Below are 21,894 nucleotides of genomic sequence, written 5' to 3' on the forward strand. Positions count from 1 at the left end.
TGTAGTTTTCAACACTGTTAAATCAAAGAAATACTAATGAATTCCAACCGCATATATACCAGCAGATAGCTGTTTTAGTGAATGTCATGACCTCAGTGCCAGGGCAATAAGAGAGCAGTTTGGCAGTGACAGAGTTAACACTATCCTCCGAGCACTTGTATCACATAACAGGGAGGAATGACTGAGGTGCTTTTGTGGAGCTTCCGGCCTCCCTGTTGTAGCAGGTTGGGTTTATGACCAGGCCGGACTGTATCCCTTGTTGTTATAGAAACATCAACACAGTTGTACTTCTTACTGCAGCAATGAATACGAGAGAAGACAATGGGTCAGCCCCCTTCAGACTTGCACACAAGAAACAGGTATATACACATATAAATCATATTCTGATATTCCAACTCACTTGGATATACATAACATTGTACCATTATAGGGCAGTCTTCACTCTCTGGGCATGCTTGGAGTTATAGTTGCAAAGCTTCAGATTAGAGATCACTGTTATAATCGAATACATCACTCAGGATCCGACTGATTCCCAGAAGTTGTTTGTCTTTTCAGTATTAGATCCAGATTCACAGGTATATATATATATATATATATATATATATATATATATATATATATATATATATATATATAATAGGGAATCCAATAGATCCCAGCCCTTCCTAATTATTCAGGGCAAAAAACAGCACTTATTTTTACATTGTGTGAACATAGATTTAAACTGGTTGCCTTCTAAAAAGATATTCAAGAACACATTGTATCTGCTCTGCTTGCATAGTCATTTAAATAGCCAGGGCCAATTGCATGTGTGTCACCATGGGGTTAGGATAGAAAAGTCTATTTAGGATTTATAGGGGCACTTACCATAGAGGCAGCCCACCCTATGCTGTGGGGCCCTTGGAAAAACAGGCCTAGTTCTTGCTGATCAGAGCCCAGGCCCTTCTGTCCTCAGTGGGAAAGCCCATTAACCATATTTCTGGAGAAGTTTGATTATTGTTATGGGGACCACTCTGTCCTATGTAAGTAACTGGTTGGGGGTGTCCATTCTGTACAGTGGAAGTTTCTAGCAACAAAGTAGTCAAAGCTTTGCAATGTTTTACCTAGAATCTGGAACAAAATGTGGTCAGTTTAGTAGTCACACATTGATTCCTTGCATTTGGCTGTGTAAGGCTGGGTTCACACTGCGTTTTCAGCATACGTTTAACGGGAAAAAAAAAAAATTAACGGACAAAAAAATAGTGTCAGCAACGTTTTTGTGTCAGTCAAAAAACATCCGTTTTGATCTTTTTTTTTTTTTATAATGGAAGTCAATGGAAAAACGGATCAAAACGGATGCACACAAATGCATCCGTTTTTTGCAATCTGTTTTTCATCCTTCTTTTGCAAAAAAACGGATTGCTAAAAAACGCAGTGTGAACCCAGCCTAAGCAGTAAGCCTGTTCTTTGTTATATCATACCATTATAATATTTATTTCTCTACATTTTTAAACTACAAATTTTCTATTTGTAGAAATCAAATTTGTGTAAATTTGTGATCCTGCATCTGCAATGTCACTTCTCTTTACAAAAAAAATGAAAATAATAAAATAAACACAATTTGTTTGTAATATATTTCAAAGATGCAGTCACTTGTCACTACTAGTTCCCTTAGAACAGTGGTCCTTAACCTTTTGCACCTCATGAGCCACATTACATTTTGTTAGTGTTAGTTGGAAGCCACATCAACGCGAAAATGGAGGAGATAAGTGGGGAGAAGCAAGAAGTCATGAATTTGCATACATTGGGGGTAATTTACTTAGATTGGCATTTCATGAGCCTGTTTTGAAGGAGAAGTCCGGCGTGGGGAAAAAAAATAATTTTAGGCAGGGTGTGGGGGAACATAATAAAGAAAGCATGCTTACCGCACCTCATGCCTGCACTGTGCTGCATCATTGGGCTCCTGTACCCTGTCATTTCCCCCGGCTTCTGGTTAGGTCACTTGGGTTAAGCATTTAGTTGAAATGTCACGAAAGGGTGGGATTTAGCCCCCTCAGCCAATCAGTGACTACAGCAGTGTCTCACCCCAATCACTGACTGGCTGAGCGGGGCATTCATCAACCGAGTCATGATGTAGCAGGTGGGGAGATATGAAGACAGTCGGTGCGGGTCCAGGAGCAGGAAGTGGTGCTGCGCAGGCATCGGGACAGGTAAATATACCTTCTTTATTGTGTTTCCCCAGCCCCTGCCCAAAATAATTAACCTCCCATGGACTTCTCCTTTAAGTAAACCCCCGCTAGTGTTCAATCATGCTGGCTATATGATAAGGCGCATGTATAGCAGCATTAGAAATCTTTGGCAGCTCTGAGCTAGCAGGTGTAAATTGTAGTCAATTGACCATACTCCCTTAACTAAACTATGCTTCCTCTATGCTTAACCCCACCCACTTAACAATAAATTACAAAATGGCAAAAGTCACAAGAACATTTTTGCAAAAATTTTTTTTTCTTCATATTTTGAGACCCTTTGCTTTAGGTTCAGACGATGATAATTTTCCCTATTGTTGATTAATAAATCATCCACATTGCCATTGTTCTGAGGTTAGGATATGTCAGCTATGTTGTCAGTTATCAGTGTCAGTTTGATAATTCAGGATGGCTATGGCGAGCCACACAGCAGTGGATCATAAGCTACATGTGGCTCCCAGGCCACTGGTTGGGGATCCCTGCCTTAGGTCATATTTGTGCCAACACCAGCAATGAGTCCAAAACACAAACAAAGGGTGCAGGTCTTCTCATAATACTGACCAAATACTTACCAAATTGAGAGCCTAAATACTGTGTGTTCACATAGCCTTAGATGTAGCTGTAGGGCTGTAAGTGGAGAACATGGCCTGCAGTGGTCTCTCATGATGCAGGCTGTATGGTAGTGAGGTGGGTTATGTCTTCCTTACATTTAAAGGATCTGTAGTAAGCTTTCAGGTATTTTTAATGAGACTGGGGCCTCTTTTTGTGTATAGGTTGTATGAATGGCCACATTCATCTGACTGTAAAGTATTCCGAGAAAAACCGATGCCTGGGGGTAAAAACATGGCACAGTATATCATGTTAGTATGCAGAGTAATTCTCCACACCACCAGCAATGGTATTAACACATAATCACACATTACTTTTTGAGAATCTAATCATGTATGGAATTTACTACACAAACAGATCCGATTACAAATACCACTTGCGTATTTGAGGATTTATGTGTAAAAAAAAAAAAGAATAAAATAAAAGTCAAACATTTCCCGAAACCAGTATTTTACGATCATGTAACAAATCAGAGTATTGCTACACAGCTTGTAATAATACTTGTCATTTATATAATGCACATACATCCTTTGCACATGATAAGAATATTGGCAGGAACACAGGTTCATACAGGTCCTGGGAATCTGAAATGATCAACCGCACACATTTTTTCCCCAATGGGAATTTGAAGTCAAACACACCCATAATAATTACAATTAAGAAGATCCCAGTTGTTTCTAGGTGTCTTTTACACAGGCCGGGCAGGCCCTGATAACAAGCACTAATCTTACTGATCGCCATTCATCTAATGACCCTTCACAGCACTCAATTATTGTGCTGGCTAGGCCGTACAAATGATTGCTGGATAGTCCATGTAACCCTTTAATTTTATCATTGTTGGCTGCATATTGTTTATCGTACATACGAACCTGCCGATAGGTAACTGTAACTAGATTGGTTGTAATTCTGGTGCTGTCTTCATTTTGCTCCTCGCGCCATTTTCCTGTAATTTAATACAATAGAAAATATACAAATAAAACCGCCGCCCCCTCAGTGATCCATCCCCCCCCCCCCGGCTCGTACATCTACCTACTTATGCATATTCATATATTAGTAGTGACATCTCTCTGTGCTCTCCAGATATCGCACAGCAGCCCGGCGCTGTACACTGGGCTGTTGCATGTGCATGTGCATGATCTGGAAAGCTCAGAGAGACGTCACTACTTATGCATGTATGAATATTCATAAGTAGGAGTACACAGGTAACAGATGCGGTACTCACCCATGGTAATTTAAAACAGATGTTTTACGCACCAGGCAGTGTGCGCAACTGTCCGTCGCCAGTCCACAAGTCTTCACTCTGTGACCCAAGCATGGAATAAAGATCTGTTTTAAATTATCATGGGTGAGTGCCGCATTTGTTACCTGTATATGTGGTGTCCTACCACGGGTGTTACAGTTGGATACACCCTTTGCAAAAGTCTGTACTTATTGTACTATTGTGGTGATAAATGTATTACTAAAGTTCGCCTAGATGTCGCTGTATTGTATGTATTTGGAAGCCGCACAGCTCAAGGATTTAAAGGGTTATTGTTTTCTATGTGTCACCTGAATCTGTAGCCCAGTAGGATTCTTGTTTTCTTCTCTCCTATCATCTCTCTTCTTATTTCTTTTGTTGAACTCTTCACCCACTCACAGTACATGTTAGTTACGTTGGGAGGAAGTAAGTCACATGGGTAGAGGAGCAGCAATGTCTTTTTGAGTTAGGCATTGTGGAGGAAGGATGCAAGCTAGATAGCTCTCCACAGTGGTCCTATTTGGGCCCTGGCCCTCTGTCAGGTTCCCGTACCTCAAGCTCGGTCTTAGTAAGTGTCACGGCCGCAGCGGCGTCCCGTGTTCCGGGCCGCCGCCGCAACCTCCTCCTGCCCCATGCAGCCGCCGGGGTCCTTGTGCTGGGACCCGGCGCTGCTGCTAGTTCGGCCCCTGGGGGCGCCTCACCTTCCTCCGCTCCTGTCTCTCACTGTGCCGGCCGGCGCGCGCGTCCCCGCCTCCTAGATGTCAAGGACTTTGTGGCGTCCTGTACCATCTGTGCCAAAAACAAGTCCTCCCGACTAAGGCCTGCCGGCCTATTACAGCCCTTGCCAGTTCCAGACCTTCCCTGGCACCACATAGGGATGGACTTCATCACTGATTTGCCTCCATCTGCAGGCAAGAAAGAGGGGGAGGCCAAAGGGGGTACTGTCACGGCCGCAACCTCCTCCTGCCCCATGCAGCCGCCGGGGTCCTTGTGCTGGGACCCGGCGCTGCTGCTAGTTCGGCCCCTGGGGGCGCCTCACCTTCCTCCGCTCCTGTCTCTCACTGTGCTGGCCGGCGCACGCGTCCCCGCCTCCTAGGGCGCGCGCGCCGGCTGTCTCAGATTTAAAGGGCCAGTTCCGCCCCTAATTGGTTGCTGCACATCACACTCTCCTATAAGTTCCAGCCCTGCCCCCTCCCAGGTGTTGGAGCCTCTACATGCTTCCCATAGCGTTTGGCCCAGCTCCCTGTTGTTCCTGATTCCTGTCCGCTACCTGGTCCCTAGCCCTTGTTCCTGATTCCTGTCCGCTACCTGGTCCCTAGTCCTTGTTCCTGGTTCCTGCTCCTCTGTTACACTATTGCTCCTGTGTTCAGCCTGTCACCTGCGGTTACGCCTACAGACCTCTGCTATCACCATCTCCTGCCTACTGCTCCTGCCACGCCTCGCCTGCCGTCACTAGCAACCAAGCCAGGGGTAGCGACCTGGGGGTCGCCTGCCGCAGCAAGTCCATCCCGCCTTGCGGCGGGCTCTGGTGAGAACCAGCGGCCCCTTAGACTCCGCTCCCTGGTGAGGTTAGTGCCATCGCTGGTGACGGTCCAGTGGATCCACTACTCCAGGCGTTACAGTAAGAACCTCGTATGGGAAGGACGCAAGACAGTACACCTCTAACAACTCTATTACTAGTAACGCTACAAAGTACTATGCAGTGTTAAAACCTCTTAGGAGAGGACATGCCAGAGACAACCTCAACCCACGTCGTGGACAAGGAGAAGTTATAGAGCAGGACAGTATCCACTAAAGCCAGAGAGCTAGGAAGTGATCTAGATAGAGCAAAGATGCAGTAAGCCTATGAGCTCTATCTCGCAGTGCAGGTGTCGGCAGGGAACCCTCAGCATTCCGCTCATCCCAGGTAACACGGTTTGGGGCCTGTGTCACCCTCTAGGAAGGTTCAGCCGAGTCTAGTGGGCATAAGGTGGTTTGAAGGCTAAGTCAAGGTCAATACACGGGCACAGGTGTTCTTTTTCTTCTTCTTCTAAGTATTCTACCTCATCCTCCAACATCCTGGCAGAGCACAGTACTACATGGGTTGACACTCTCACGGCATCCTCCTCTCTGCTACTTTGTTTTCTTCGCACTACTTAGCACTACCCAGTCAACATGACTATATCCAACTTTGCACTTTTGCTACAGATCAAGTTGTTGTATTGTTGAGTGTTTATTTGGAACTATTGTCAAGTGTGTTTTACAGGGCTTTATCAAAAAAAACATTATACTCTTCTGTATGACTTGCTGCTCAATTGCAACTATAAGTAAAACCGGCTTATCTACATTTAAGAGACTCTGTGATTTATCGCAATCCACCAACACAGCATATACACCGCAACCTTGGGACACTTTCCCTTTCTGTGGGTGGCAGTTCCTATAATACGGGAGGGTCATTACACCACTCTGGCCATCCGTGAACACTCTAGCCCAAGGGACCCAATAGTAGTCTGGCAGGACCACAGGGAAAAAGGGTACAACCGGCCTTCAAAGAATAAAGCAGGCGTGCCATCACACCTGTGTGCCTACCAGGCACTGGTGTCACAATACAGGTTTGGCTGTATCTCGGCCACCCACCATAGAAGTGGCATCAAACCTGAACACCTAGCAAGTGACTGGCTATTCCTCCAAAATAACACCACATCGGGGGCTCACCACATATACACTTTGATTAGATGAACTGTTTTAGGCTATGTTCACACAATGTCAAATATAAAAGGCGGCAGATTTTGATATTTAAAACACGTCCATTATTGTCGCGATGCAAACTAACTGCAATAGCAATGCATTAAAGCCAATGGAAAAATGGACGTCTAATGCACACAATGTATTGAATAACGGACGTTTTTACCTCAGACGTGAACATGATCATTATTTTCTGATTTTTTTTATTAGTTGTTCACAGTTTTTCTTTTGTCACCATTCTTTCTCCGTTTTTACTATTAAATCCAATGGACTTTTCAATTAAGCCACACCCAAAGGCCAATTAGTAACCCAAACTAGAATTATGTACCAACAGCCATCATTGCACTTGCACATTGCAAGGGGAGGCCAGGCTGCTAAATAACGTCTGTCATTTTAGCCTCAAAATTACAGGCGTCATTTTAAACGGAACTGAAAAAACGTTGTGTGAACATAGCCTTATGCTGAGCACAACACGAAGGTATGCAAGAGCCTGAGTATGGACAAGTAACAGGTCTTGTCACAGTGTCCTGACGAGTGTGACTGGAACGTGTACTATACCCTGTTTGTAGTGCTGGGAAAGTTCTTATATTACTGCATAAGTAGAAGTATGTATGAGCCAATGGGCAGGACGTCCAGGGAATGACCTTAGTGCATCAAACAGTTTCATTTGAATATTTTCTTTTGATTAAATTAAACGGCACTGAGGAGAAAAATAAGAAGAGCAGAAAGGGAATCATCACCTATCTAGCTACAGGTACCTATCAGCATGTTTGTATGTACGGCTGCACAAAAGATCTGATCAGCTGGCAATTTTTGCTGACCAATCCTTTGCTCTTTTACACAAGCCAGTTATGGGGAATAAACTTGAGGCCTTATAAAATCCCCCAGGTGTTGTAGACTGAGTGGATCTAAGTGCCCAAGGTACAATGCACCCAAGGAGTAAATCTGAAATTTATGATACATGTGATATATAGTGTTTGGTGCTGTTCCCAGGAGGGTTCCTAACCAATCTCTTGGGGGTATAGAGGAATAAGCCTATGCCTGGACCACATTTAACACACTAATGTATTTCTTTTAATATGAAACAATCTTCTAATATTTTATAAGAGAAGCCATGTCACTGTGGTAGTAGTGCATTGTGCATTACATACATATACAGCTGGTACCTAGTGTCCTGTACATGAGAACACACAGTACATGAGTAATCACAGTATATGCCAGTAATGTCAGATACACCAGGGCCTCCTCTAGAAATGCTGAGAATGTGAAAGGTAATCATAAAGGAACTGCCTGGCAAGTCTGATCCTATAGAGTCAATTGTCTGTGTGGAAGTGATGGAAGTGACGAGAAGAAAATACTGTTACATATATGTGTTCAGAGATTTAGCAAATTCCACCAACTAGTAAAACACTGGGCTATTATCCTAGTGCTTCATTCATTCTCTACAGGACGGAACTTAAAGTGATACTGTCACCCTTACTCTATGTGGGGATCTCCACATCATCCACAAGCTTAGATGCTGCATAATCCATATATACCTTTATAAAACCTGTTTTTATCTTTTTTATGCTCTAAAATCGTTTTAGTTCATCAGTGGACAGTGTCACTTAGGCGGGGCTTAGCATCCGTTGAGCCCCCTCTCCCTGCCTAGGTCCAGTGCTATTAGCCTGGCTTCCCTTGGGAGGAGCTCCCCCCTGAAGAGGCGGTTTAACAGATGCTAAGCCCCGCCTTAGTGACACTGTCCATCAATGATAAAAAGTAAACTGGAAAACTGTTGTGTTAGTATCACTTTAAATGCTGAATTATATTCAGATTTTCTATATATACTGAGCAAAAATACTGTGTGAACCTAGCCCTAAAATGATACAATATTGAGTAAAAATAAGAAAAGAATAAAGACCTATATTTCATTTCATTTCGGGATTTGACCCATGGAAAGAACTGTTGTTGGTCTCTAGACACTGGCTTTACCCCTAGACCACAGCTCCAACACATTTGGGCTCAGAGACTTAACTATTGAGTTAACTATTGACTTTCAGCTAATATCTGGCTGCAGTGCTTTGGAGCCAAAAAATGCCAGGCACCAATTCTGTTTTTAATTTGTTAATTTAATTTTTGACCTCAGCCTTACTGGGCATCAGTTTCTCTGTTGGAAAACTACAATTCCCAACATGTTCTGGCTGGGAATTGTGGATGCTGGAAAGTTACATGTTATAATTTATGCAGAAATGAAACACGATTTTTCTTCTCTCAGGGTAAAGTTTATATATAGTTTGCTGCTGTAGCCTCCATACCTGAATATCTCTGCAGAGTAGCCTAGCTTCGGGGCACCATTAGTTGTACGATTATCTTATTTAGTGATTACTATTCGTTTTCAGCAGCATCTTTTCAGAAAATTGTCATTTTATTCTGTCTACGTCTATTTGATTGAAAACTTTTTACAATTCTGGTATGTGCGGTAGGCTTCAGGGCTATAGTAACTAGCAAAACAAAATGACTCACTCCAGCAGTGACTCACCTGTCAAGCATTCGTTCTCAGAATCAGCAGATATATGTAAAGTGGGGAAAATAAGTATTTGATACACTAACGATTTTGCACGTTTTAAAGAGAGGTCTGTCATTTTTTTCGGAGGTTCACTTCACCCGTGAGAGAATCTATAAAAAAAATTCCAGAAAATCACATTGTATAATTTTGAAATAATTAATTTGCATTTCAATGCATGAAAAAAGTATTTGATCGCCTACCAACCATCAAGAACTCTTTTTACTGAAATACGGATGCCAAACAGGTTACAATCCGTAAAAAATAGCGAATCCAATTGATTTCTGTGAGAGAGTCTGTAAAAAAAAAAACTAGGCCTAGGACATGTCCTTTTTTCAGCATTGGCTTGCGTCCTTGTAATCTACTGATGATGTGAATAGCCCAATAGACAACAATGTGCACTAACTAGAATACGGAAATACAGATCCGTAGATTATGGGACATGTGAATAAGGCCTAAGAAGCTCCTTCTACTTTGCACTCATTACATTAAAAAACACCTGTCCATACTCAATCACACCTGCTTCAACCTCTCCACCATGGCCTAGAGCTGTCAAAGGGGTCATTCACATGTCCATAGACTTCCGTACAACTTTTTAACTGTTTAGTAGCTCTCAGGTCTGTGTACGGATGGAATTCCACGGAAGTGTAAATAACCCCTAAGGATACCAGGGATAAAACTGTAGACCGGGACAATAAATAAACAGTTTGGTGAGAAGGCAACAACTGTTGGCACAATTATTGGGAAATGGAAGAAACACAAGATAACTGTCAATCTTCATTGGTCGGGAGATCTATGCAAGATCTCACCTCGTGACCTCGTGGGGTAAGGAAGAATTTCGGGAACAATTCTGTTCTCCTTTGGTATGCTACATGACCACTGTGCCACTGAAAAAAACTTGTTAGTGATTCAACATGATGACTTTCAAGATGGCGGCCATGTTCTGGACATAGTCCTCTTCGTTTTTGAAGTAAAATGTAATCCTAAGACTTATGATTTGCTCTGTATAATGGAAAGACTTGCACCTCCCAGAAAAAGTTTGAGAAGTCCTGCTATACAACACAGAGCCAAATACAGCCATGTGTAAGCAGCCTAAAGCCAGGAAGCATAGTCTTCAGCTTGTGGAACTTGTACGCAGCCATGCACTTGTGTGTGTTAGGCCCCATTTACATTCTAGCAGTAGATGACCTTGTATTAATATAAAGGAAATACCTCCATATATAAAAGGACAGAGTGTAATGTATACTGACAAGTACATACAGATGTGTGGCTCATTTCTGGAGCTGTACCAGAAGCCCATAGATTGCATCTTCATGAGAAAACCCCAAGGCACATTATGTTTTATGTACCTGAAGTGTAAAATGTGCTCCATCATGTAACAATGCTTCATGTCGTCTGCACACCTACAGCACATGGAATTCAACTAGTGATGTTTGATGCCAGGAGCAGAGTGTAGGTGGTTCCCTCCTGTACAGTATGTCTCCTAGTAGGAAATATATATTCTAGCATAAATATAAGGAGTCATGGTGGTTATAGGTAATGAGATGAGCTGTAGTACCAAGCAAAGAGGCTCATATAGATGTAATAATGTGCTTATGCAAAATCCAAAGGAGATACTTACTGTTCTGATAGCTGGCATATGCTAAGTGTGAATTTAAAGGGGCTATCCACCTAAGAGCTAAAAAAATGAAATGCTAGCTGACTCACCAAGTCCTCCTGAGTATTTTGAGCCATCTCCTGTGTTTCTAGCTGTTGCCTTTTCTGAGTTACAAGTTTTTCTAAAAGCCGATTTATATCCAAGATGGCACAGGAAACTACATTTTCCATCATGCATCTCCCTGATTGGTTCGTTTGCGTACCCCTCAGCTTTCCCACTGCTGTCAGTTACTATTGCACAATAAATGCAGGACTGTTTTTTTCACTTATTTTGCATCACAAAATTCATACTAACTGAAGACGCATCAGAGCCGACGCATGCATGGTGTAGCTATGTGCTGCAGAACGAGCATCTACCCAGATAAGCCTTTTAAGCAACAAAATGTAAGTGGGTATGTCCCAGTAGATATATATATATATATATATATATATATATATATATATATATATATATATATATCTACTGGGACATACCCACTTACATGTTTTTGCTTAAAGGGGTTATCCGGGTAACAAAAACATTATTCTAAACATAGTATATATATATATATATATATATATATATATATATATATATATAGACACAGCTATTTACTATTTATTTGCCATGTACAGCATATGTGGTACTGTCCCTGTGAAGGATTTCTCTATGGTAATAATACTAATGACACTTGACTGTTGTTGAAGGTTGCATGCAACAAAAAGAAAGGACCAGAATCTCAGCCAAAGACAGCCATACAGCCAGCAATTCAGGAAATGTACAGGTACTGTATGACCATATGTTAGTCCTAATGGGAATCATGTACTTTTAAGTATAATAGTCCTTAATTTTACAGTAGCTTCACTTCACAAATATTTCAGTTATCGATGACTCTTTCTTCACCTTTGTGCAACAAACAGCGAATCACTGAGATATCAGAAATTCTCCTTAGTAGTGATAAAGTAGATTGATGGCAATTGGGGACTTAAAGCAAAGGTAGGGAACATTTTTGGCTGAGAGAGCCATGAACGCCAGTTTTTTAAAATGTAATGCCTTTTTAATAACATTGTTATGCTGTTGCTAATCAATGAAGAATAAAGCACTTCTTACCATTAACGTGACGACTGGTGCTGCATGGTTTTGCTGATGACTTTGTAGTCCCCCCCACACACACACTACCTCACCTAAAACCCCACTACATACTGCCCCACCTTACCCCCACCCTCACACACACTACCCCACCTGACCCCCCCTCACACACGCTACCCAACATGACCCCCCCTCACACACACTACCCAACATGACCCCCCTCACACACACTACCCCACCTGACTCCTCCTAATATACACTACCCCACCTGACCCCCCCTCACACACACTACCCAACATGACTCCCCCTCACACACACTATCCCACCTGACCCCCCTCACACACACACACTACCCAACATGACCCCCCTCACACACACTACCCCACCTGACCCCCCCTCACACACACTAACCCACATGACCCCCCACACACTTCCCCACCTGACCCCCCCTCACACACACTATTTCACCTGACCCCCCTCACACACACACTACCCCACATGACCCCCCCCACACACTAGCATACCTGACCCCCCAACAAACACACACACTACCGCACCTGACCCCCCTACACACTACCCCAACTGACCCCCTATACACACTACCCCACCTGACCCCCCAAACACATACATACTACCCCACCTGACCTCCTACACTACCCCACTTGACCTCCCCACACTACCCCACTTAACCCCCCCACTACCCCACCTGACCCCCCCCACAAACATACACACACACTACCCTACCTGACCCCCCCGCCTCCACCTGACCCCCCTTAACACACACACTACGCCACACAATTCCTAAGCCCAGATTGTCCTACACATGGCCCACCAGAGATGCCCCAGTATAGTGTCATCCACTGTTACTTGTATTAGTGGTTCTGGAACAAATTTGGAGTTAAAGTGTAGAAAAAATTGTGCAGAATTGCTTTGGTAGCTTATACCAAATGGGGATTTTTTTTTTTACTAAATAAAAGTAAGGTTATTGCCCAGATTACTTATTTGGAAACTAGTATCATATAAGCAATGTTGATGACAGAGGTGAAGGGTAATACTAATCTAAGTTTCTGTTGGCAGGAGAGCCGTAAGAACATGAATGGTGAAAAAGAAATAAGTATATCTGACCTTTGTATAGGGATTAGTCATTCCATTAGTCATTACTCTACAGAATACAGAGTGTGTGACTGTTAGATGTCCTAATATCAAGTGGCTATAATAGTATTCAGTGAATGACTTATGAAAAAGTAAATGAATAGATAAAAATAGGTAAAAGGATCACCAAACAGTCTAGAAACATGTGTGGTGTCCCCCCCACAGATGTTACTAGTTTATACACCCCTCACAAAAGCCTGTGCTCTAAGTATGTATATCTTGTGTCTAAGTATTGCACAGCTGTAGTACTCAAGGGGTTATTGTTGTTTGTGATTTGTGCACCAATCTATTCTCCTTCTTCTTTTGCACTCTCTTCTCCACCACTCACAGGAGGTATTACATACCCTGTAGGAGGTTGTCACATAGGGAGAGGAAGTAGAGACACACACTAGTTAGTCTTTCCCTGGTGTTCGTAGAGGCAAGATGCACAAACCAGAGTCTCCTGCAGAGTTTAGCCAGGAGCCTGGCTCTGCAAGGTTCCCCCTCCGGGACAAGTCCAGTGTACTCTAGTCTGGAGTGAGGTAGTGGACAGACACACATAGGAAGCATAGACACAAGTTTCTTGAAAGCAGCACTGCTACTCACTATGCAGTGCTAAACAGAGGGGACAAGTCAGAGAACATCCCAGCTCACGCCGTAAACCTATCTAAAGGTGCAGGACGGTATCCTGAACCAAGAAAAACTGATCCGGATAGAGCAAAGTTGCTACAAGACTACGTACTTTATCTAGCAGCGTGGGTGTAACCAGGAAAACCTGACCACTCTGCTCAACCCAGTTAACAGCTGGGGCTTGTGTCACCATAGGAAGACTGGTCACCCACACTGTAGGGCAATAGGTGGTATCAAGACAGAAGTCAAAACACGGGCACAGGCATTCTCTCTACTCTCAAGTATTCTACATCTTCTACTCCTAAAGTTCTGGCAGAGCACAGTACTACTTGGGTTGGAACTCTCACAACCTACTCCTCTCTGCTTCTCTTTACTTACTCTGCTTCTCAGCACACAACCAAGCTAGCACGGCTATACTGCCTTTCAAGCTCTCAGCACAGATCCTGTTAGTCAAGTCAGAAGTCTATTGTCCAGTCACAAGTCTATTGTCTACTATTGTATTAGGTATTCCAGAAGTAAAGAAGATTTTATTTATGGTAACAGGACTCTAACACCGACACAGTAATTGCATCTCCCCTTTCTGTGGCTGGTGGTACCAACAGTCCGGGTGGGTCACAACTCCACTCCGGACCACAGTGATAAGCGCCCAAGGTACCCCCTCACAGCCCGGCAGGTCAACGATCACAGGAGAAAGGGTATTGCTAGCCTACATAAACTAAAAGCAGGTGTGCCTTCATACCTGTGTGCCCAACCGGCACTGGCATTACGAAATCTACCATCTGGCTGAGCTATACTCCGACCAACCACCACTGTAGTGGTGTCACACAGTACCATCTGGCAAGTGACCAGTCGAACACCATAGTTGTGCACCACACATGCTTCCAATAAAAGGAGTCAGAGACAAGACAGGAGGACACCGGGGGAGTATGGAGAGCTGAGTATAGGTTCATTATTATATATATATATATCGACGCTGAGTACCCCTTTAATCCGTTAAAAGCTGCACATCACCTATTACACAAAGCGATGCACGGTTGGCACCCAATGATTTTAAAAGTTGTTGAAAGACAACAATTTGCCAACCAGTGAAATCATTGTCTTTATTACATGATCTGATATCTGATATTGATTTGGCCACATAATTGCTTCATGTAATAGAGCCTTAAAGAGGAAGTCCCACCAATGGTAAAAAATGGCAGGTGTGAGTGGGTGAGAGAAAAACAACAATCGAGCTCACCCGTCCCTGTGCCTCTGTTGTGCCACGGGGATGGGCACTTGTTATTTTCTCACTGACAGTACAAGTTGTATACCCATACGTTTAAAACCACATCTTATCTCCATATGTGCTGTGCAAAACTTCAAGTGAGAGCCACAAGCAACCAGTGCTACTCCTAGTGCTAAACTTTTATCATCTTGATCAGAATGGAACCTACTGTATATAAGTATTATTGTACGCTGGTCACCCCCTGATGACTGATGTACTATGGCAACATATGAGACATAAAAAATTACTATGCTCCAATCCTCCTGACATGTTTCAATGTGTTTTAACAACAACAACAACAAAATGCTGGTATGGTTCAATACGCTGACACCATGTTATTAATGATAAATAAATATTAAAATGAGCATGCAAAATAGCTCTCACACCACCTTGGTAGGTTGGCATTCCATCAAGTCAGTGTTTCCCTCCAACTAGGAGTCTTAGAAAGTTGACTAGGGATATATACTAAGCCCAAAAATCTCTCCAAAGAAAAACAAAATGAACAAAATGAAAAACTGAAGCTGTGGCAAAACCCTGTTATAGACTGACAGCTCTACTACGCCATCTACTGGCAACTACTATTAGTTATTAGAAAATGTTTAAAAAGTTTAAAAGAAAAAAATTGTGCAGTGAAAAGCTCAGAAATTTGTAAATGCAAACATTAATATGTGTGTATAAGTTTTGTGAACTAAAGAAACCAAAGTATTAAAATCTTGACCTCCCAAAAAACATAAAAATTGAATTTGAAAAAAAAAAATAAAAAAATATTAGGAGTAGACTGAGCCCTGGGATAAATCTGGTGTGACTGTAGACTGTAGACTAAGGGTGCCTTTACACCGAGACAGATTTTTGAAGCCAAAGTCAGGAATGGATTGGGAGAGGAGAAGGCTTTCCTTTATGACCTGTTCTCTGTTTATAGTCAGTTCCTGGCTTTGGCTTCAAAAATCTGTCAGATAAATCTCTCTGTGTAAAGGCACCCTAAATCACAGATGTCACTTGCAATTCCCCAGCTATTGCAATACTATAATTGCCATCATGCCTGGACAATTGAAGCCAAAGCTTTAGCTGTCCAGACATGATGGTAGTTGTAGTTTAGCAACAGCTGGAAGTCTGCAAGTTTGACACCTTTTAGTATTAGACAGTTGTACAACATCATTTTCTCCACTATGTTTTAACACCCAATAAAAAACTGTTAGTTTTTTTACATCATCCAAAAGATAAAATTAATTTTTTTGTCTCCAATTTAGTTCATCTGGTCCCTTGAAGATTGTTGAAGTCAACCCCTTAGGCCACTTCATCCGAATAATGAACACCTCTACAGAGCAGGATATTGATATAGGTGGCTACTTACTGCTGCAGCGTGATGGGGGACAGGTGGTCTCTATGTATCGCTTCCCACACAATCTACTTCTACCATCCCTGCAGCACATTACAGTAAGGAGGCATTTTGCCGCATGTGATATTAAAGAATAATTATTGGTGGCAGAATATTAATGGACACTAGTGGGAGAATTTATCATTTGCAACTTTTTGACACCTTTTCTCAAGCTGTTCAATTGTCCATCAATTGAATGAAGTAGACAAAATCGTAGACTAGACCAGAGAGCTGCAGGCCCTAGACAATGATGTTTGTGTAGGTTTTATTCTAGACCTGTGAGGCTGGAATCACATAGAAGTGGATTCAAATAGAATGGGACATATAAAGGGAGGAATTGTACTTCTCTTTTCTGTTGGATCCTCTTCTTGCTTTGGCACAAAACGTGCAGTGGCAGCTTTCAAAAAATAAACTACCATGTGTGATTCCAGCCTAAGAGCCTGTTCACTCTGCCGCAAAAAGGTGGAAATTCCAAGCGGAATCCCCACTGTGTCCGCCTGTCTCACTGCCTCACAAATTCTATCTTGTTTAGATTTGGGCATCTGGAGCAAAAGCTTCCCAAAATCTACCAACAGACTTAGTTTGGAAAGGACGGGTTTACTTCCGAAGCGACCCACAATGCATTACTGTCCTGACACGACCAAATGGGCAGGTATGATGAATATGAAAATATGAGTACCACTACTATATAGCATTGCATCTAGGGGGAAATATGATAATTTTATAATAATTTCTATTACTTGCGGCATCTTTTGTTGTGTACATCAACCTTTAGGTTGGGTTCACACTGTGAAATCCGCGCTGAGAAGTTCCTGCGGATTGCGTCGATCGTCCCTGCTCACGCCTGTGCGCCTTTTTGCCCGTCATTCCCCCCATTCCCCCCATTCTATGGTCGGGCGGATTCCACCGTCTGCCAAAAGAATTGACATGTCAATTCTTTCAGTGGACGGCGGAATCTGCCTGTGCATAAAGTGGAGTCTATGGCACAGGCAGAGATCTGTGTGGCCGCGAGCAGGGACAAGGGACGGAATCCGCGGGAACTTCTTAGCGTTGATTCCTCAATGTGAACCAACCCTTAAAGGGTTTTATCCAGACCATAGCTGCCTTCTACAAAAAACAGCACCACATTTGTCCTTGGTTTGTGCCTGGTATTGCAGTTCACTTCCATAGATAAACCCTTTAATGGGGTTTTCGAGCTAAAATAATTGATGACCTATCCTCAAGAAAGGACATCAATCACTGATCAGTGCCTTGCATTACACAGCGCCAAATAAAACCTGTGCTGTTCATTCCATAGTGGGGCCACCAAGTAACTGTATCTCAGTTCCTATTCACATTAATGGGGGGTGAGATCAACAAACACTGGAAGGGCAGCCAGAAGCCACCAAGTGCCCACCCTGATGACTTGTTTTTTCATTTTCTGTTTTTCTACCTACAATTGCATCTTTACACCAATATTACACCAACTTTTTGCTGCTTCTTTTCTGTTGTGACCACTATAACCTAACTCTACGTCTACCACTTCTCTTAGCCTTATTTGAAAAAATGAAATATGTTTACTGTGACTTTTTGTTACATCCCTCATTGAATATCTCTTTTTCTGTCTTCAGCCTGTTGCGTTTTTTAAGAATAAGGAATCCTCCTCCTGGCCAGAGATTGCTAGACCAAATCTATGTAAAATTCAGAGATCCATAAGAAGACCGGTGATGGAACAGAACAAGGTTTATTCCACCCCATTAACAGCTACCACACTCACCAGGTATCACTTCTGAAGGCAAAGTACGTTCTGTGAACCCAGTCTGATGCCATAATGCACATAATGTTTCCCAACCAGGGTACCACAGAATCCTTGGAAGTTCTACAGTAGACTATAAGGAAGAACTGGCACATTGCGTGTTTTACAGCGTCCATTGTAGGTTTATGTTGGGATAACCCCATGTATAACTCCAACATATGCCTATGATGGTGGCATCCATCATATGTATATTCCCATGTTATCAATTGTATAGTTCTCAGTATACGTTTTTTAACTGGATCCTGCTCTAATGAATAGCATAGACTCTATGGAATAGCACAGTAATTTAATTTGATTTATTTTAGGACCTGTGGTGCCACAGAAGTAAGGATGTCTCAGAATCTGTTGCCATACTCAACTTACATTAGACCAAAGGTCTACTCAGCTGTCAGGAATTTAGGTATGCTCTTCCATATATTCCTCTTCTATGTTCTATAAGGCTGAAAACACACACAGCAGTTTTTTTATATATATAGAACTGCCACAGAAGTTTTTTTTTTTTTTTTTTTTTTTTTTTTTATAGAACTACCATAGCAGTTTTTGTGCCAAAACCAGAAGTGGATTCATATGGCATGGAAAATAGAAAGGGAGGACTTGTATGTCTCTTTTCTGTTGTATCCACTTCTGGTTTTGGCATAAAAACTGCATTGGCAATTTTCAAAAAAACGTGTGTGATTCCAGCTTAAGCCTTATTTTAAATAACATATGAACTCTGGACCATGACTTCATAGCCCTTACAAGTCTATGAGTGGACACTGTACCACCATATTCACACAAAGTGAAAAAGGTCCATTGCTTACTGTATTATAAAAATATTTGCAATACCATTGCTTTTAGGGGGCAATACTTCCCCAGTAGTGCCCTATAGTGCACAGAAACCTTATGCATTTCACATACAGCCCTGCTATGTGGGAAGTACTGTATCTGTCATTGCTCTGAAAAGTTAGATTTCCTATATCAGTGAATGTTATTTTTGCAGGACTAGCACACAGCGAACCTCGTCCAGTATCTGTCACCTGGCAGCCAGTAAGTAGTAATAGTGTAATACAAATAGATGAACTCTAAAGTAGAATATTATGAGATATATTCACCCTAGACTATATGTACCTGCACTCTTTTCACTGTCTTTTTGTTGTTGTTTTACACACAGCAACGAGTGAATACAAATAGTCCACTCATCAGACTTCTGGTCCAGAAGACTGCCCGGTCCAAGCATGGATTTATCTTTCTCAGCCATATACCCTTTACATTTGACCTCGTGAAAGTCTAGTGACATTAGTGCATTGCATCATTGCAAATATTGTTCTGGTAAAACGTAACTGTTTCTCGTCATTTACGTACATTATACAGCTCCCAGAAATATCTGGTTGGGAATAACTATGCAAATTAGCTGTAGTGCCACCATTGATACATGACTAGAGATACCAGCCATACCAAAGATACCATCTGCAGACAGCTGTGTAGATGCTCTGGCTTTATGGCAGTATGAAGTAGGATACTGGTTGGGTGAGATGCCATCTGGTTGACATGACACCATGGAGAATTGGTTCTCAGTGGACATATATCTAGTGTAGGTAGTCTTTTAGGCCATGTTTCCGGGGGGGGGGGGGGGGGGGGGGGGGAGTCTGCAAAATTAGCTATACTCCAAAAGAAAGAAAACTGTATCTCCACAGTCATCACGACCACCTATAGGCAGCTGCCCTCCAAATGGCACTGGAGAGACCATTTTTGTCCTTTTGGAGGCAAGCCAATAGATTTACAATATACCATTATCATTAAAGAGGTTTTCATGTAAATAAAATAAAAGCTGTTTAACTTACTAATATGCTTTGTTTTCATTTTATGCTGTTTTTTAATATTTCAGCTTATATGCAAAATGCTGAAAACTTGTCAAGGCGGGATGGACAATTTGCTAAGCAACATGGAGCAATCAAGTTAAGGCCCTATTACACGGAACGATTATCATCCGTATTTGTTCGATATCGGCGGTATTCGGCCGATAATCGTTCCGTATAATAGAAGAAAACGATCGGCTGACATGAATGATGTTGGCTGATTGTTGCAGTCGTTTGTTTTCTGGGCAGCTGCTATCCTCTATGGGCTGCCCGGACGATCTAGTAATCACTCGGGCAGCCCCCCTGCACCTCCCCGCGGCCTGTGTGGGGGCAGCGGGCAGGGAATAAGGAGCAAACAAGCGCTGATAGCGCTCGTTTGCTCCTCACAGTCGCCCTGCGATCATTTAGATAAATCTCTCTGTGTAAACGCACCATTACATTCTGATCATTGGCATCTAATCTCTGGGTCACTCACTGGTCATGAAAAAGAAGGGATGGATACCTTAACCTCTTCCATTACCAATAAATAATGTTAAATCAGCAGGGGGAGGTGATATACTACATCTTTGCAATCTACTTCATTTATTTTATTCTGCTTGTTTATATGGAATACAGTTCTTTAAATTCATGCACTAGGTGTCTCACTTACTGGAAAACTGCAGTCATTAATGCTATTTGGTCTTTAGTAAGAGCAGAAAAGAGACCAAATGCAGGAAGGGATGTCAGGTGTCCCTCTGCTCTGCCCTTATTGGCCCGGTGAAGATGAACGCTGACTGGCCAGCAGCCGTACACACCCCTGTATACTGCTGCAGCTGGGTGAACTAAAGGATCTAAGACTAATGTCATTTATAAAGAAAAAAAGAAAAACTGCCTAATGGCTCAGAGTGAAAGGCAGAGGCATAAGCAGCACTATGGGCACTAAATGAACCACTGGAGCTGTGAATCAAATGGTCATCATATATAAGGCAAGCATTATCTATATACAGTGATACCTTGGATTACGAGCATAATTCGTTCCGGGACCATGCTTGTAATCCAAATCACTCTTAAACCAAAGCAAATTTTCCCATAAGAAATCACTGATATGCAGTCAATTGGTTCCACACCCCAAAACTAATGATTTTTTAAATTCTAAATAACATGTAGAACAGATGAAACAAAACAATGAGAAACAGCTGAACATATCATATTATAAGTTACTGTACAGTAAAGCAATCATCATGTGGAGTATAATGTATAGTAAGTGCATAAACCTGAAAACCAGCAGCAGATTGTATATACAGGATGGAACTGCAGATCCCTATAATGCAGTAGTGTAGTACAACAGGCTAGAATAGAGAAGCAAGGTGGCTTTCAGAGGTCTGTGTGGTCACATGACAGCAATGGGGAAGGGGGGAGTTCAGCATGGACCAATCAGGAAGTGAGAATCACAGAATTGTGCTGGAGGACAGAGACAGCAGCTTTTCTACACAGCAGTGTGAATGTGAGTGTCAGAGCAGGCACATTATAGCAGGAATGGAGCGAATGGGAAACACAAGGAATGACAGAGACTGCAGGGAGTAGGAAGAAATGAGCAGGACATATAGCAGCTTTCTCTGTCCAGGGAGAGAGGGGTTACAGCTATGAAGAGATTACCTCCACAGTCTGCTCCACTGATGGTATGTGGGGACGTCTTGATAGTATTTGCACACATTTGTTGATCATGGATTTATAGGTGTTCTTAACGCTGTATTCTCTACCTGTAACACCACACAGCACGCTGTATTCTCTACCTGTAACACCACACAGCACACTGTATTCTC

General features: G+C 42.4%; 1 protein-coding gene across 1 annotated transcript; it reads left to right on the forward strand.

Moving 5' to 3' along the window:
- Window positions 1-277: 277 nt before the first annotated feature.
- On the forward strand, window positions 278-19,822 carry LMNTD2 (lamin tail domain containing 2). Its single transcript, XM_069968282.1, has 7 exons — window positions 278-359; window positions 16,335-16,521; window positions 16,995-17,114; window positions 18,073-18,221; window positions 18,563-18,657; window positions 19,237-19,283; window positions 19,408-19,822. Exons 1-7 carry the CDS (start codon window positions 322-324, stop codon window positions 19,525-19,527), a joined length of 756 nt encoding a protein of 251 aa, XP_069824383.1. The 5' UTR covers window positions 278-321; the 3' UTR covers window positions 19,528-19,822.
- Window positions 19,823-21,894: the final 2,072 nt, after the last annotated feature.

Source organism: Dendropsophus ebraccatus, chromosome 4, assembly GCF_027789765.1.
Source record: "Dendropsophus ebraccatus isolate aDenEbr1 chromosome 4, aDenEbr1.pat, whole genome shotgun sequence".
NCBI lineage: Eukaryota > Metazoa > Chordata > Amphibia > Anura > Hylidae > Dendropsophus > Dendropsophus ebraccatus.

Bases quoted from the DNA above. Each gene is read 5' to 3' on its own strand.
- LMNTD2 (XM_069968282.1), top strand. From the start codon at position 322: ATGGGTCAGCCCCCTTCAGACTTGCACACAAGAAACAG. The intron at 18,658-19,236 runs GTATGCTCTTCC...TTATTTTTGCAG, and splicing joins CTCAGCTGTCAGGAATTTAG to GACTAGCACACAGCGAACCT. The intron at 19,284-19,407 runs GTAAGTAGTAAT...TTTTACACACAG, and splicing joins TATCTGTCACCTGGCAGCCA to CAACGAGTGAATACAAATAG.